At 63.1% G+C, this 12,517-nt stretch overlaps 1 protein-coding gene across 1 annotated transcript in view; it reads left to right on the plus strand.

The window, feature by feature from the left end:
• MROH1 (maestro heat like repeat family member 1) overlaps positions 1-12,517 on the plus strand; it is a 29,450-nt gene that overhangs the window by 11,505 nt on the left and 5,428 nt on the right. The window contains 23 exon segments of the mRNA XM_070940171.1: positions 416-526; positions 769-913; positions 1,757-1,797; positions 2,134-2,275; positions 2,611-2,663; positions 3,060-3,167; positions 3,426-3,545; positions 3,946-4,068; positions 4,147-4,293; positions 4,392-4,418; positions 5,658-5,780; positions 6,033-6,112; positions 6,393-6,528; positions 6,709-6,804; positions 6,888-6,992; positions 7,084-7,219; positions 7,501-7,613; positions 7,821-7,973; positions 8,377-8,531; positions 9,000-9,165; positions 9,834-10,030; positions 11,532-11,669; positions 12,365-12,479. Coding sequence (XP_070796272.1) covers positions 416-526; positions 769-913; positions 1,757-1,797; positions 2,134-2,275; positions 2,611-2,663; positions 3,060-3,167; positions 3,426-3,545; positions 3,946-4,068; positions 4,147-4,293; positions 4,392-4,418; positions 5,658-5,780; positions 6,033-6,112; positions 6,393-6,528; positions 6,709-6,804; positions 6,888-6,992; positions 7,084-7,219; positions 7,501-7,613; positions 7,821-7,973; positions 8,377-8,531; positions 9,000-9,165; positions 9,834-10,030; positions 11,532-11,669; positions 12,365-12,479 — 2,730 coding nt within the window.

Consider the following 12,517-nt stretch of genomic DNA (forward strand, 5'->3'; position numbering starts at 1 on the left):
TCCGCAACCGACTGGCACCTTGAAGTGGCTGCACCTGCCCACTCCAGCCTGTCCCAGGAGAGCTTCCGAGCTGCCTTGGGGGATGATGGCCCTGAGGCTGAGCCGTCCTGCCTGGCTGCTCACCTGCCACCCGCTGGTTCTGCCGCCTTTGCTGAGCCTGGGGCCGGCCCCACTCCCTCCTGTGTGGGCCGGGATTGGGCAGAGCAGGAAGTCCCCCGTCTCCCCCCCCCCGGGCCTGGCATCCCCACCCCCCAAGAATTCCTGTGCCCTGGGGGTGAACGGAAGGGGGAGCCCCCCCTCCCCCCAGGAGACGAGGATGCAGGAGAAGCCAGGCTGGGTTGGGGCTTTTAGGGAAAGCTTGCAGGGGGCTTTTAGGAGTTGCCCCCCCTCCCCCCACTATCTCTCCCCCCCCCAGGTCTCCCCGCAACCCCCCCTGGAGCCAGAGGAGGTGACTGACAGCCAGGTCAGGAGCATCAGCGCCAGCACCCTCTTCCTCCTCAGCAGCACCGTGGACAGGATGGTCGACGTGAGTCCCCCAAGGGAGGGCGGGTGGCGAGGCTGCTGGGGATGCTGGGACTTGTAGTGGAGCCTCCTGAGCAAAGTCTTCTTGTGGGGGCTGCCGCTTCCTGGTCTTGCCAGGCTCCTCTGACTGGAGGTGGCAGCTCATGGGAGCGGAGGGGGGCTTCCGGGGGGGGGCAGGTTCCTCCCGAGGAGGCCCCCCCTGCTGCTTTGGCAGGTCTTTACTGTCCGTCCTCCCCCCCCCCGCAGGTGCTCTGGCCGTCCCTTCTGGGCTTTGTGACCCCCGTGGCCTTGACCAACGCCTTGGGCCCCCTCTGCAAGAGCCTGCTGGCCCTGGCCGCCCAGAAGCAGGAGCAGGGAGACTCGGAGCAGCAGCTCCTCTACGACCCGGGGGGTTCGTATTGGCCTCTCTGGGGAGAGCTCATGGGGGGAGGGGGAGCAGCAAGATCAGCTCTGCTGGGGGGGGAGGCCTGCCTTCAGTGGCTCTCTGGCCTCAGCTGGAGCTGGCCGGCCCTTCCTGGGGACACGGGGCTGTCATTTCCCCCCCCTCCCCATGCCTTTCCAGCTCTCTTCCCCTTCTGAGATGCAGATCCTGGGGGGGGGGGGCGCAGGGGTGAAATGTAAAATTTGTTACTACCGGTTCTGTGGGCGTGGCTTGGTGGGGGGGGTGTAATATGACTGGGTGGCCGCGGCCAACTTTTTTTTTTTTTTTTACTTTTAAAAGCATTTTTTCTACAACCTCTTCGGTAGAAAAAATGCTTTTAAAAGCCTCTGACGATCCCAGCTGAGCCGCATGATCATCAGAGGCTTTTTTTTTCTTTTAAAAGCATTTTTTCGGCCAAAGAAATTGTAGAAAAAATGCTTTTAAAAGTAAAAAAAAAAGCCTCTGATGATCACACAACTCAGCTGGGCATGGGGGGTGGGGGGTGGCGCAGGGATTTTTGCTACCGGTTCTCCGAACCACCCACTGCCATCGCTGCCGGATCGGGTGATCCAGTCCGAACCGGGAGCATTTCACCCCTGGTGTGGGGCTTCCCATCGCTCCTGGCCATCCCCACATTGGCTGGGGCAGCCCAAAGTCGCTTGCCCAGCCAGGCATGGTCAAGGGAGGGTTCCTGTGTTTCCCGGGGGGGGGGGTCCTCGATACAATTCACTGCATCTTTTCCTAGGGGCAACCCTGGGGGCAGAGGAGAGAGCCCCCCAAAACTGATTCTGAAGAATTGTGCTTTGCTTGCAGGAAACCTCCCATCCCCTCATGCTTTGATGTCCCGGCTGCTGGTGAGCGGAAGGGAGTTGGTGGAGGTGGGGAGCAGCCCTCCGCTTGGGGGGGGCCAAGAGGGTGGTGGGATATGAGGGGCTTCTGATTCTGGAAGGGCTCCCTTTGCCTTCCACTGGGGGGGGGGGTTGCAAGAAACTCTACTTCATGCTTTCACGGCTGATCTTGGGCTGTTCTCTGCCCTCGTCCTGGGGGGGGGGGATTTAGGATGGGCTGGGCCTTCCCTCCCTCCCTCCCTCCCTCTGGATTCCCCCCAGCCAAGGGGCTTTGGGACCTCCTCTCCATCTTGCTCTGGGCCAGACTCTCCTCTCCCTGTCCTCTGCTCCCCCTCCCCACAGATTGTGGCTTCCCAGCCGTACCAGGGGGAGGGCCATGGGGCGGGGGCCCTGCGCCTGCTGCTGGTCCTGCGCCTGAGCGTCCACCCAGCAGCCGAGCCCCTCTGGAGCACCAGGGTCCCTGCTCTGCTGCAGCACCTGGAAGGTAAGGCGGGAGGAGACCCCACATGCCCCCCGAGTGCCTTGCCGGGGTCCCCCCACCCCAGTTTCCTCCCTGCAACCGGAAGATGCCACCCCCTCCCCACTTTTGGGACCCCTCTGTAGACAGGGTGGACCGAAATGGCCTCCATTGACGGTTGGGCTGCTGGGTGGGCCAAATGCTGATTAAGGCCCCTCCGGGTATCTCCTCCTCTCCTGACAAGGGTGGGCCTCCTTCCTTTGGGGGTGGGGGTGCACTGGGCTCGGGTCAATGGATGGATGTGGGGGGGGCGGGGCTGGGGGCCCCTCCCCTCATCTCCCACCACCCCTTTGCTTTTCCAGGCAACACGGGGGCTTCCCTGTCTCTGAAGGACTGGCAGGATCAGCTGCTCGAGGTGAGCCTCCCCCAATCCCCACCAGGGAAGTGCCGGTGGGGGGGCAGACCTGGCCCATGGAGCCAAAGGGGGGTGGACACGACATTATCCCCCCTCCAGCCCCTCCTCTGACTGGGCATCTTCTCCAAGCGCTCCCCCCCCCCCCGGCTCTGCTGTAATAATCATTCATCGAACAGATTTATATGGCCGTCCAGCTCAGAGGTGGCGACTTCCATACAACACTAAACATCAAGGATATAAAAGCCCAGAAAGAGCCATTGGGGTCCCTGAGAGCCTTGGGGGCTGATGCCTCTGGCGGACCAGTCCGGCTGCCCTGCCTCCCTCCCTAGTCAAGCAGGGCCAGGATGCCAGGCACCTCGGGGGGATGCCACCCTGAAATGCCCGCCCCTCCCGCAGTTCCTCCAGGAGACCCTGGATGCCATTTCGGACGTGCCCTGGACTGCCCAGCTGGTCTTGGAAATGTGCAGGCAGCTGAGTGGCTACAACGGCCTGTCTCCGGAGAAGGTCAGCTGTGGGGTTCTCTGGGGAGGTGGGGGTGGCCCCTCCTGCCAGCTGGCGATCTCTTGCAGACTCCTGACTGGGCAGGCTGGGATGGGCAGGAATGGTGGGGTCTTGACTGGGCTTTCCCTCGAGGTTAGGGAAGCAGCAGCTCCCGCCAGGGCAAGTCGAAGGAGCCTCTTGCAGCCTGAATTCTGGAGTGTGTCGGGGTCCCTCCTGAGATGCCTTCCTCCTCCTCCTCCTCCTCCCCCCCCCTTCCTGCAGAACTTCCTCTACAAGGCCATCGGGGTGAGCCTGGCTGCCTGTGCCAACAAGGACCTGGTGCAGAAACAGCTTCAGGAGCTGCTGGAGACGGCGCGATACCAAGAGGAGGCGGAGCGAGAGGTGGGCCCAGAGCTGGTGGGGAGAAGGGGGGCTGCTGCATCTCACCTGGCTTCCTGGCCAACTGCCTGCTCATCGACACCCAGAGGGGGCAGAGAGAGGGGCAGCCCAGGAGCCAGAGCCCCATCTGCGTTGAAGGAGCAACGGGTGGGCGGTCTGGAAGGGGCTGCATCTTGAAGGGGGCTCCAACCTTGGCCAATTCAGGATTTGTGGACCCAGAATTCCTCAGCCAACCACGAGGAGGTGAGGGATTCTGGTTGTGGAAGTCCACAAGCCTTCAAAGTTCCAGAGGCCTGGAGAAGGTCAGCCTTTGGCCAAGCGAGGACTCCGCTGGAGAAGGCCGGCCCTGCTGGCCCCCCAGGTTCCTGCATTGACCTACCTGGCTTTCCTTCCTGCCGCTCAGGGCCTGGCAGCCTGCTTGGGCTTTTGTGCCGTCACTCACCTGGACGAGGTTCTGGCCAAGCTGGAGGACTTTGTCAAGTCAGATGTCTTCAAGAAGTCTGCGGGCCTCTTCAGCATCTTCAAGGTGGGGGCTCTCCTGCCGTTGGGACGTCCATTGGGGGGGGGTTTCTTTGCCTCTGACCTTTCCTGCCCTCCCCCCCAGGACCGCAGCGACCACGAGGTAGAGAAGGTGAAGAGCAGCCTCATCCTGTGCTACGGCTACGTGGCCAAGCAGGCGCCCAGGGAGCTGGTCCTGGCCCGCCTGGATGCCGACATTCTCCGCAACGTCTTCTTCTACTTCAACACCAAGGTGAGGCCGCCGCGTCCTGCCAGGAGGGGCGGCTGGCAGCAGCTGGGCCCTGCTTTGGCACCCAGGATCGTTAATGCCCGTCTCCTTTATTTTGTCAGGTTCTGGGGATAAAGGTAGAGACCAAGGTACCGCTCTCCCGTCTCTCTCTCTGGCCCTCTGCCACTTCTGCTTCTCTGAGAGCTGTGGGGAGAAGGGGCAGAAACGCCGTGGGGCTGGTGGGGGTTACCCTGACGCCCCCTGGCTCCCTGTGGCCCCTCTGCCAGCAGAGCCCTCTGAGCCAGGTGGGGTCAGGCGGCACCAGGGGAAGCAGAGAGGGTGGGGGGCTTCAGACCGCAAGGGGGCACCCTTCGCCAGGCGGGGGCTGCACTTGAAACCTGAACGAATACCTCAAGAGCTCTGCTCTGTGTGAGAAGGAAAAGGGGGGGGGTCTCTGAGCTTGGCAGGAGCTCTTTTGCTGACAGAAGGCTTGAGCAGGACAGAATAACAGAGGTGGAAGGGACCTTGGAGGTCTTCTAGTCCAACCCCCCACTCAAAAAGGAGCTCCTATACCATTTCAGAAAAGGACTGAGGGGCTGGCTGGGAGAGGCCCCCCCTGCTTGACCCACAGCTTGGGTGCCCTGGCCCTTTCCCTGATGCGCTTGGCACAAGGGCTTCTCGGGGGCTCAGGCAGCTTCCCTGCCCTGACCCTGCAGGGGGGAGAGAGGGGGGAGGGGAGGGGAGGGGAGTGGGGGCCGTGCCTGTCCCTTCTTGCAAGGTGCTTGCCAACATAAGTTCAAGGAAGAGGGGGAACCCATGGTGCTCCAAGCAAATGGCCCCCTCCCCCCCAGGGGGAGGTCCGCGTGGGCTCTTGGCTGTTGAGCTGGGATTGCCCTACCTGAGCCCCCCCCTCCTCCCCCACCCCCGCCCCTGCAGGAAGAGCTGAAGGGCAGGGGCAGGGCTGGCCCGCAGGAGAGTTTCTTGGGGGGGGGCTCTGCTCTTACTAACGCCTTCCTCCCAGTGTCTGCACTAACCCTGTGGGGAGGGGCTCAGGGCCCCAGGGAACTGTGTGGACTGGCGGAACCGAGTCCGTATCACAGTCAGGGAAAGCTGGGGAGGGGGCTTCTTCTGGCCTTTGACAGTCCCACCTGGATGGATGGAACGCCAAGCGGTGGGCTGCCTTCTAGAAGAGCCGTTCTTGGGGTTCACCCCCTTTTAGGGCCCTCTCGGGGGCCAACTTCCTGTGATGCTTTAGTGACGGAAGTGGGTTCGAGTCCCAGCACAGGTGAAGGGCCAGCAAGGACTTTGGCTGACTGGCGCATGGGGGGCGGGGAGTTCCCTGCTTGGTGCTTTTTCCAGCCCCTCAAGGCCGCCTCCTCCGTCCCCAGGATGCCACCCTGAAGCTCTGCCTCATCCGCAGCATCTGCCTCATCAGCCAGGCCATCTGCAACAGTGCCCAGCCGGGGGACTTCAGCTTCTCCCGCAAGGCCGAGGTGGTCGCCCAGATGCTGGTGAGGAACAGCTGGAAGCGTTTCAGGTCCACTCCCATTCCAGGATGCCAAGCTCTGGGCCCAGGGCAGGGATGCCCCCAAATGCTCCTCGCAGTCTCATTCCGCCCACAGACGGAGGGCCAAGAGATGCTTTGATGCCCCCTACCTGCTCAGGACAGCCCCACCCTGCCCTTTCCAGCCAGGATGGAGGAGAGTCTTCCTTTGGGATGGGGGGGGGCTGCTGGGGGGGTCCTCACTCCTCCTCCTCTGCAGGACTTCATCAAAGCCGAGCCCCCCGATGCACTGCGGACGGCCATCCGCCAGAGAGCCATGACAGCCTGCATGTATCTGGTGTATCCTTTCGCGGCTCCTCCCCAGAGCTGCTCCTGGGGAAGCCCAAGGGGGGAAGGTGGAGGAAGGTGGGGGAGGGAGGGACCCCCCCCCCCACGAATGGCTTTCCCCACTCAGTCTACACCGGGGGGCCCTCGAATGGCTGCCCTGCTCTAGGGCTCCCTCACGGCCAAACTGCCTGCAGCCCTGACTGAGGCTGTGCTTGGGGAGGGGGCTTCTCTGAATGAGCTTCACTTCCCCCGCCCCCAGCGTCTCCTACTCCAGCCTTAACTTGCCGGGCAGCATTCTGGAGCCCCCCCTGAGCGAGGCCGAGAAGGTGGAGCTGGTGGACGGCTGCCTTCACAGCGTCTTCCCTCTTCCGCCACTGGACGTGCCCAAGGAAGGAGACCGGGCCGAGGGGGAGGCCGGGCCGAGAGAGGTACCAGCCCAGAGCCTGGCTGGGGCATCTGGCAGGCGGGCAGGGAATTGTCTGTGCCCCCTGACCCCCACCCTCCCCTCTGGTGCCCATTCTGCCCGCTCTGCCCACTGCCCCAGGGCCTGTCCCCGCTTTGCTCCCCCAGTGCTGAGAGACTGAAGGGCTCTGCTTCCCCCCTGCCAGCCTCTCTGGTGTGCCACCCTGGCCGCCCTCAAGGACCTGCTGAAGAGCCTCCTGCACCGGCACATGACTCCGCACGGCCTCCAGACCATGTTCGAGGTAGAGACCCCGGGGGTGGCAACCTTTCTTCTGGGGAGGGGGCTCCAGCCAGTGGGGACTGCATCCGCCTGCTCTGTCCGCAGCACCTGGGCCCCTGGATCAGGTCCACGAAGGAGCACGAGCGGGAGCGAGCCGTGGAAGTGAGCGCCGCCCTCCTGCTCTTCTACCGGGAGAAGCTGAATGTCAGCGTGAGTCCCTCTTGGCTGCCTGGGATTGGCCCTGGCCGGCCTGGCTGTGCCCCTCCCTTGTGACCGCTCAAGTGCCCCTTTCCTTGCTCAGAAGGTGGTCCCCTTCTACAACCTGGGGGTGCTGATGGCTCTCTTCTCCCCCCGCTGCACGGACTCCTTGCCCAGCGTCCGCCAGCACGCGGTGGACTGCGTCCATTCTCTGCTCTACGTGCAGCTGTGCTATGAAGGTAACCCTTGGGGGGCTGGGGGGGCTGCTCCACGGGCTCCCCCACCCTTGTCCCTTCCTCCAGTAGGGCTAAGAAGCTGCCTTTTCCAGAGGGGCTCAGGACCCCTTTCGTTCCGGGCAGTGCCCCTCTGCGGACAGCAGAGGGCAGTGTTTCCTTTGCTGCATTCCAGGGGTCAGCAGCTGCAAGGGGAGGGGGGAGGGCCATTTGTAGTGTCTGCTCCAGGGAAGCTGCCCAGGCCGGCGTGGCAAGGTGGCTGTGTGACCCAGTGGATCTCTTTCCAGGCTTTTCCCAGGATCACAAGGATGAATCTGTGGAGCAGCTGAAAGCCCTGAAGCCCGGCCTGAAGGATCCAGATGTGACCGTCCTCTTCCAGACGTGCTGCAACATTGCCAGGGTAGGGGGCGGCCTTCCTGGAGGGTCAGCCTCTGGACTGCCTCTGGGCTGCCCCAGCGGCTCCCGGCCCTCGAGGGAGGCAGAGGCGGAGGCTGATGGGGCAGTGAGATGGGGCTTTCCAAGAGGCAGCTGGATGTTTGAGGTTTTTTCCCCCTGCTGGCGAGGAAAACCTCTTAACAGCCTCCTTTCTCTCTGCTGCCCCCTGCAGGTCATGGCCAAGCACTTGCCCCCAGACCAGCTGCTGAGCCTGCTGCTCTCCATGCTGGAGGGCTTGGCAGACCCTGACCGGAACTGCTCCCGAGCCGCTGCGGTCATGATCAACTCCATCCTGAAGGAGCGAGGGGTGGTCCTGCTGGAGAAGGTGGGGGGGCCCCAGGGGGACGTCTCACTCTGGGCGGTTCAGCCCCCCCCGTCCCTCCCCTCTCAAGGCCTGGAAGCCCCAGGGAAGGAAAAAGGCCCCGTGGCAGCCTTGGAAAGGACCCGCTGGAGGGGCCACGCTCCTGGGGTCCTTTTGGGCCCTTTGTTTCTGCTCAGGGCAGGCCCTGGAAGGCTATGGGGAAGCAGGCCGGGGCTTCCTTTCGGGGTGGTCAGGGGAGGGGGGGTCCCTGCACAGCCCTTCCTCTTTTCATTTCAGCCGAAGAGGCTCAGGGTGGCTCTGGGTTGCAGGAAGGGATGAAGTCCTTTTCTCCCTCTTGGCAGAGGTGGGAGGGGGCTCCTGGGAGGGGCTTCTCTTAGCCCGGCCCTTCCCTTCCCTTCCCTTGCAGGTGCCGAAGCTCCTGGAGACGATCCACCTCAAGTTGCAGGAGGTGCCGGAGGAGACGGTCCGGAAGGCCACCCAGCAGACGGTCTGCATCCTGGCCAGCCAACACAAGGCTGCGGTGGTGTCCAGCCTCCTCGGTCACACCCTCCCCCTGGACAGGTAAGGGGGCTGGCAGCCCCTGCTGCTCGGAGCTCCTGGGGGCTGCCGGAGCCTTTTCTGCCCCAAGGCGGAAGCGCTCAGGGTGCAGGTGGGAGAGGAGGGCAGGGAGGGGCCCTTTACACCCCCCCACACACCCTGAGGCCCTCCTGGGAAGGGTCTTTGGCTGCTTGTACAGGCGGTGGTCACTTCCCCTCTCAAGGAAGCCCCTCCGCCCCCACCCTGGAAAGGCACTCTGGGTTCCCCTGGCTCGGCTGTGGCAGAGGGCCACGAGGGGCTTGTGGGTCGGAGCTTGAAAATCCGTTTGGGGCTTCCCCCTCCCCCCTCCTTGGGGGGCTGTTAGGGTGGCGAGTGGCCTCCTGTGGGGTCTGCCCCAAAGCAGCTGCCCTCCTTGGATTTTATTTGCAAAGAAGGAGAGAGGCAGACGGGGGTCCAGGCAGGGGGTGAAGGGGCTTCTCTGCCTCCCTGCAGCTGCAGCTGCACCATGTGGAGGGCGCTGGCCTCGGAGCCCACCCTGACCACTCAGGTCCTGGAGCTGCTGCTGGACAAAGTGAACCGGGACGTCCCATACAAAGAGAACAAGTCCTTCCTGCGAGGAAGCCGCTCGGAGCGAGTGGCTACGTTCTATCCCCTCTCGGTGAGTGTCTGGGCAGCCGCCTTCGGCCAGAAGCCTCTCCGGTCCCTTTCCCCTCCCAGTTGCACGGGGGTGGGGGGGGCACTGCTGTCACCCCTGCACCCGTCTTCAGCTGAGCCTGTGGTGAGGCAGGTGGCTGCCTTGGCCCCAATCAGGGCTTCTGAAGCCAGAGGGCCTCTGTGGCGCTGACCTGCCTTGGAGGAGGGCTGCTGGGGCTGTATCTGGCGAAGAGGAGAGGTGGGGTTCACCTCCCTGCTGGGAGCCTGGCACCCTCACCTGCCCCGGGAGGCCCCTCCATCCAGATGCAGCGTCTCTCTCAGCCTGCCCTCTGGGGCACGCTCGGGGCCGCTGGTTCCCTGCACCAGACTCATGCCCTCCTCCTGCTGCCCTCTGCCCTGCACTGGGTGGGCAGGGGAGTCTCGGGACGTCTTGGGGGGAGTCTGCTCAAGAGCCCTGGCTGAGGGCTGAAGACCCCCTTTGGACCCAGGGCTGCCTGCACTTCACTTGCCATGCTGGGGGGAGGGGGGGAGAGTCCATGTGTCGGTGGAGGGGCCTGGGGGGGATCTGCTGACCTGGAGCCCTGAGGACGTGTGTGAGGAGGGAGGGAGGGAGGGAGGCCGGTGCCTCCTGCTGGGGGACAGAAATGGATGCGACTCCCCCTCCCCCGCCAGGCCACGTGTGCACTGCATGAGATCATGTCTGTCCGGGAGTCTGGACCAGCCGTGGGGGGGCTGTACGCAGAGCTCTTCGTCTCCCTCCTGCTCCGGGTCAGCTGCACGGTGGGGGTGCAGCTGCCGAAGCACCTGCAGTCCAAGGAGCGGAAGAGCATCAGCCGGGGGCAGAGCCTGCGCGCACTCGACCCTTGCAGGTAATGGACGGGGCTTGGGGGCCTCGGCGCCTCCCCCTGCTGCCCCCCCTCCTTCCCACCAGGTGGAACTGATTTGGCTCCTGAGCAGTAAGGCTGGCTAACGCGCCACGGCCCATCGTGTCGGAGGAATGAAGCCAGGCCTGACCTCCGCCGGGGGATTAGCTCCTCTCTCCGAAATCAGGAAATATTAAATTGGGCTTCCTGTTGCAGGCAGCCTTGTGGTTTGCATCTGCGTTCCTCCGACGGGGCTGGCAGCCCACCCTCCCCAAGGCTGGACTGGACTAGGGCTGCCCTTCCAGCCGCTGGGCTGGGCTGCAGGGGCTTCCCTGGGTGTCTTGGCTGCAGAGCAGAGGGGCCTGGGGGTGGAGAGGTCCCCCAGCTGGGATCAACGTATGTGGGGGGGGGGGCACCTGGGGACCTGCGTCCCATCACGCGAGGCGGGTGGCTGGACATACAGGTGCCTCAGAAGACATGCAAGGATGTCTTCTGAGGCACCTGTATGTCCAGCCACCCGCCCCGCGTGATGGGGGACCCAAAGTCTTGGTAGTTCAACCCGGGGGGCGAGCGGGGGGGGGATTGTGCTGGAGAGCCGTGCTCCGATGGGCTGTGCTGCTGGTGCTGTGCTGGGATTGCTTAGGAGAGCAGTGGGGAGGCTCCCCCGAGCCTTGAACCTGTTTCCTTGAGGAAAACGGCTGGTTGGAGTGTGGCACAGATCCTGCCTCCGGTCTCCCAAAGGTGGTTTTGCTTTAAAGGCAAATTGGACTTTCTGATTTTTCTGTAAGCCTTTGCCTTCTCTGAACTGAAGAAGCTTTGGGGAGGGGAAGCGAAACATCTTAAAGAAAAACAGGACAGTCCAATTTGCCTTTAAAGGAAAACCACCTTTGGGTTAATAACCATCACCTGGATGGATGGGGACCTTCATGGACAAAACCTGGGTTTGCAGCTGGGGTGGGGGTGGGGAGGCCTGGAGGTGAGGGGCAGGAGCTGGGAGGACAGGATGCCCAAGTTCTGACCCTCTCCAGATGCCTGGACAGCCCTCCTGGGGTCACTGGTGGCCAGCGGCTGCTTGTCTCTCAGTCGTGAGGGGGCTCCACCTCCTGCCCTGGAAGGCTGGCATTTGCAGGATGATCATCCAGTCCAGAGTTGGGGGGTGGGGGGCTTCTGAGGGGTTGCTCAGGCCAGAGGACCCTGGAGCTCCCTCCCCCAGCAGGATGCCCAAGCCCTGGCTGAGGAATGGGATTTCCTGCTGTGGCTCTAGTGTGAGAAGGCCAGGAGAGTTTCCCAGATGGACCGTTACTCACTTTGCCAGGGAATCATCATGCACCCCCCTCCCCCCCCAGTAAATATGAGTGGACCACCTCTTGGTGTTCAGGTGGAGATCCTGAGGGGCTCTTGGGAGCAGGTGGGCAGCGTCATCCGCACCGGGCTAAGCTCTGGCCATCCTCCAGCATCTGAGCTCCTGAATGGTGGGCTTCAGCACCCCTCTCCTCCTGCTCCCCAGCTCTGCGATCGAGACCCTCAAGGCCATGCTGAACCAGGGGGGCAGTGAGTCAGTGAGCAATGCTGTGACGGAGGACGGAGGCTGGGAACTGCTGCGAAATCCAGACAAGCACTATGACGGAGTGGCTTTCCTGGCGAGGTGAGCGGGTGACACTCTGGATCGGGCCCTTTGCTGGCCTGGGATTGTCCTGGATTGCTCCGGGTGGCCCCCTCTGCTGATGGGTCCTGGCACCAGCCTTTGCTGCTGCTGTCACAGCCACCGGGAGGGATGTTCACACTTCCAAGAATGTCAATAGGGGAGGATAAGGTTGCTCTGGATCGGTGCTCTCATTTCATCCCCCAATAGGTAACTTGATCAGTGCATTGATGATATTACCTAGTTGGGTAATGAGAAGTCTGCAAAAAAACAGCCCAGAGAGCAGCAAAGGTCCCTCCTCCTCCTCCTCCTCCTCCTCCTCCTCCTCCTCCCTCCCCTCTGGAAACCTCACCCCCTTCTCACACTGATGATGCTACCTATTTGGGTAATGAAACGTCTGCAAGCAAAGAACCAACCTCGGAGAGCACCAAGGGCCTGACAGTGCCAAGAGTTTGGAAGCCAAGGGGTTATGGAAGCCCAGGGAGGGGAGCAGATGCCCGCTTGCTTGCTCTTTTGCCCGGGGGGGGAGGGGAGAGGAGGGGGCTCCTTGCAGACCCAGTATGGGCAGGGAGGGTCTCGGAGAGGCCAGGCGGATGTGAGGCCGAGGGAGAAGGAGCCTGCAGGGAGGGTGCCAGGTGGGTATTTTCTGGGCCGGCTCTCCTGGAGCTGTTCTGGAGCTGTTCTGGGGCCGTTTCCAGGGCCATGGCGAAGCACGTGGGGCCCAAACTCCCTCTGATCGTGAAACTGCTCTCTCCGATGCTGAACAGCATCTACGACAGCCAACGGCTGACCACCACCGCCTTCTTTGCAGAGGTGAGTGCCGCGCTTTGAGCCCCCTCTCGGGCAGGGCC

The sequence above is a fragment of the Pituophis catenifer genome, unplaced genomic scaffold (assembly GCF_029215685.1).
Source record: "Pituophis catenifer annectens isolate HBS135680 unplaced genomic scaffold, rPitCat1.0.hap2 SCAF_3, whole genome shotgun sequence".
Lineage (NCBI taxonomy): Eukaryota > Metazoa > Chordata > Lepidosauria > Squamata > Colubridae > Pituophis > Pituophis catenifer.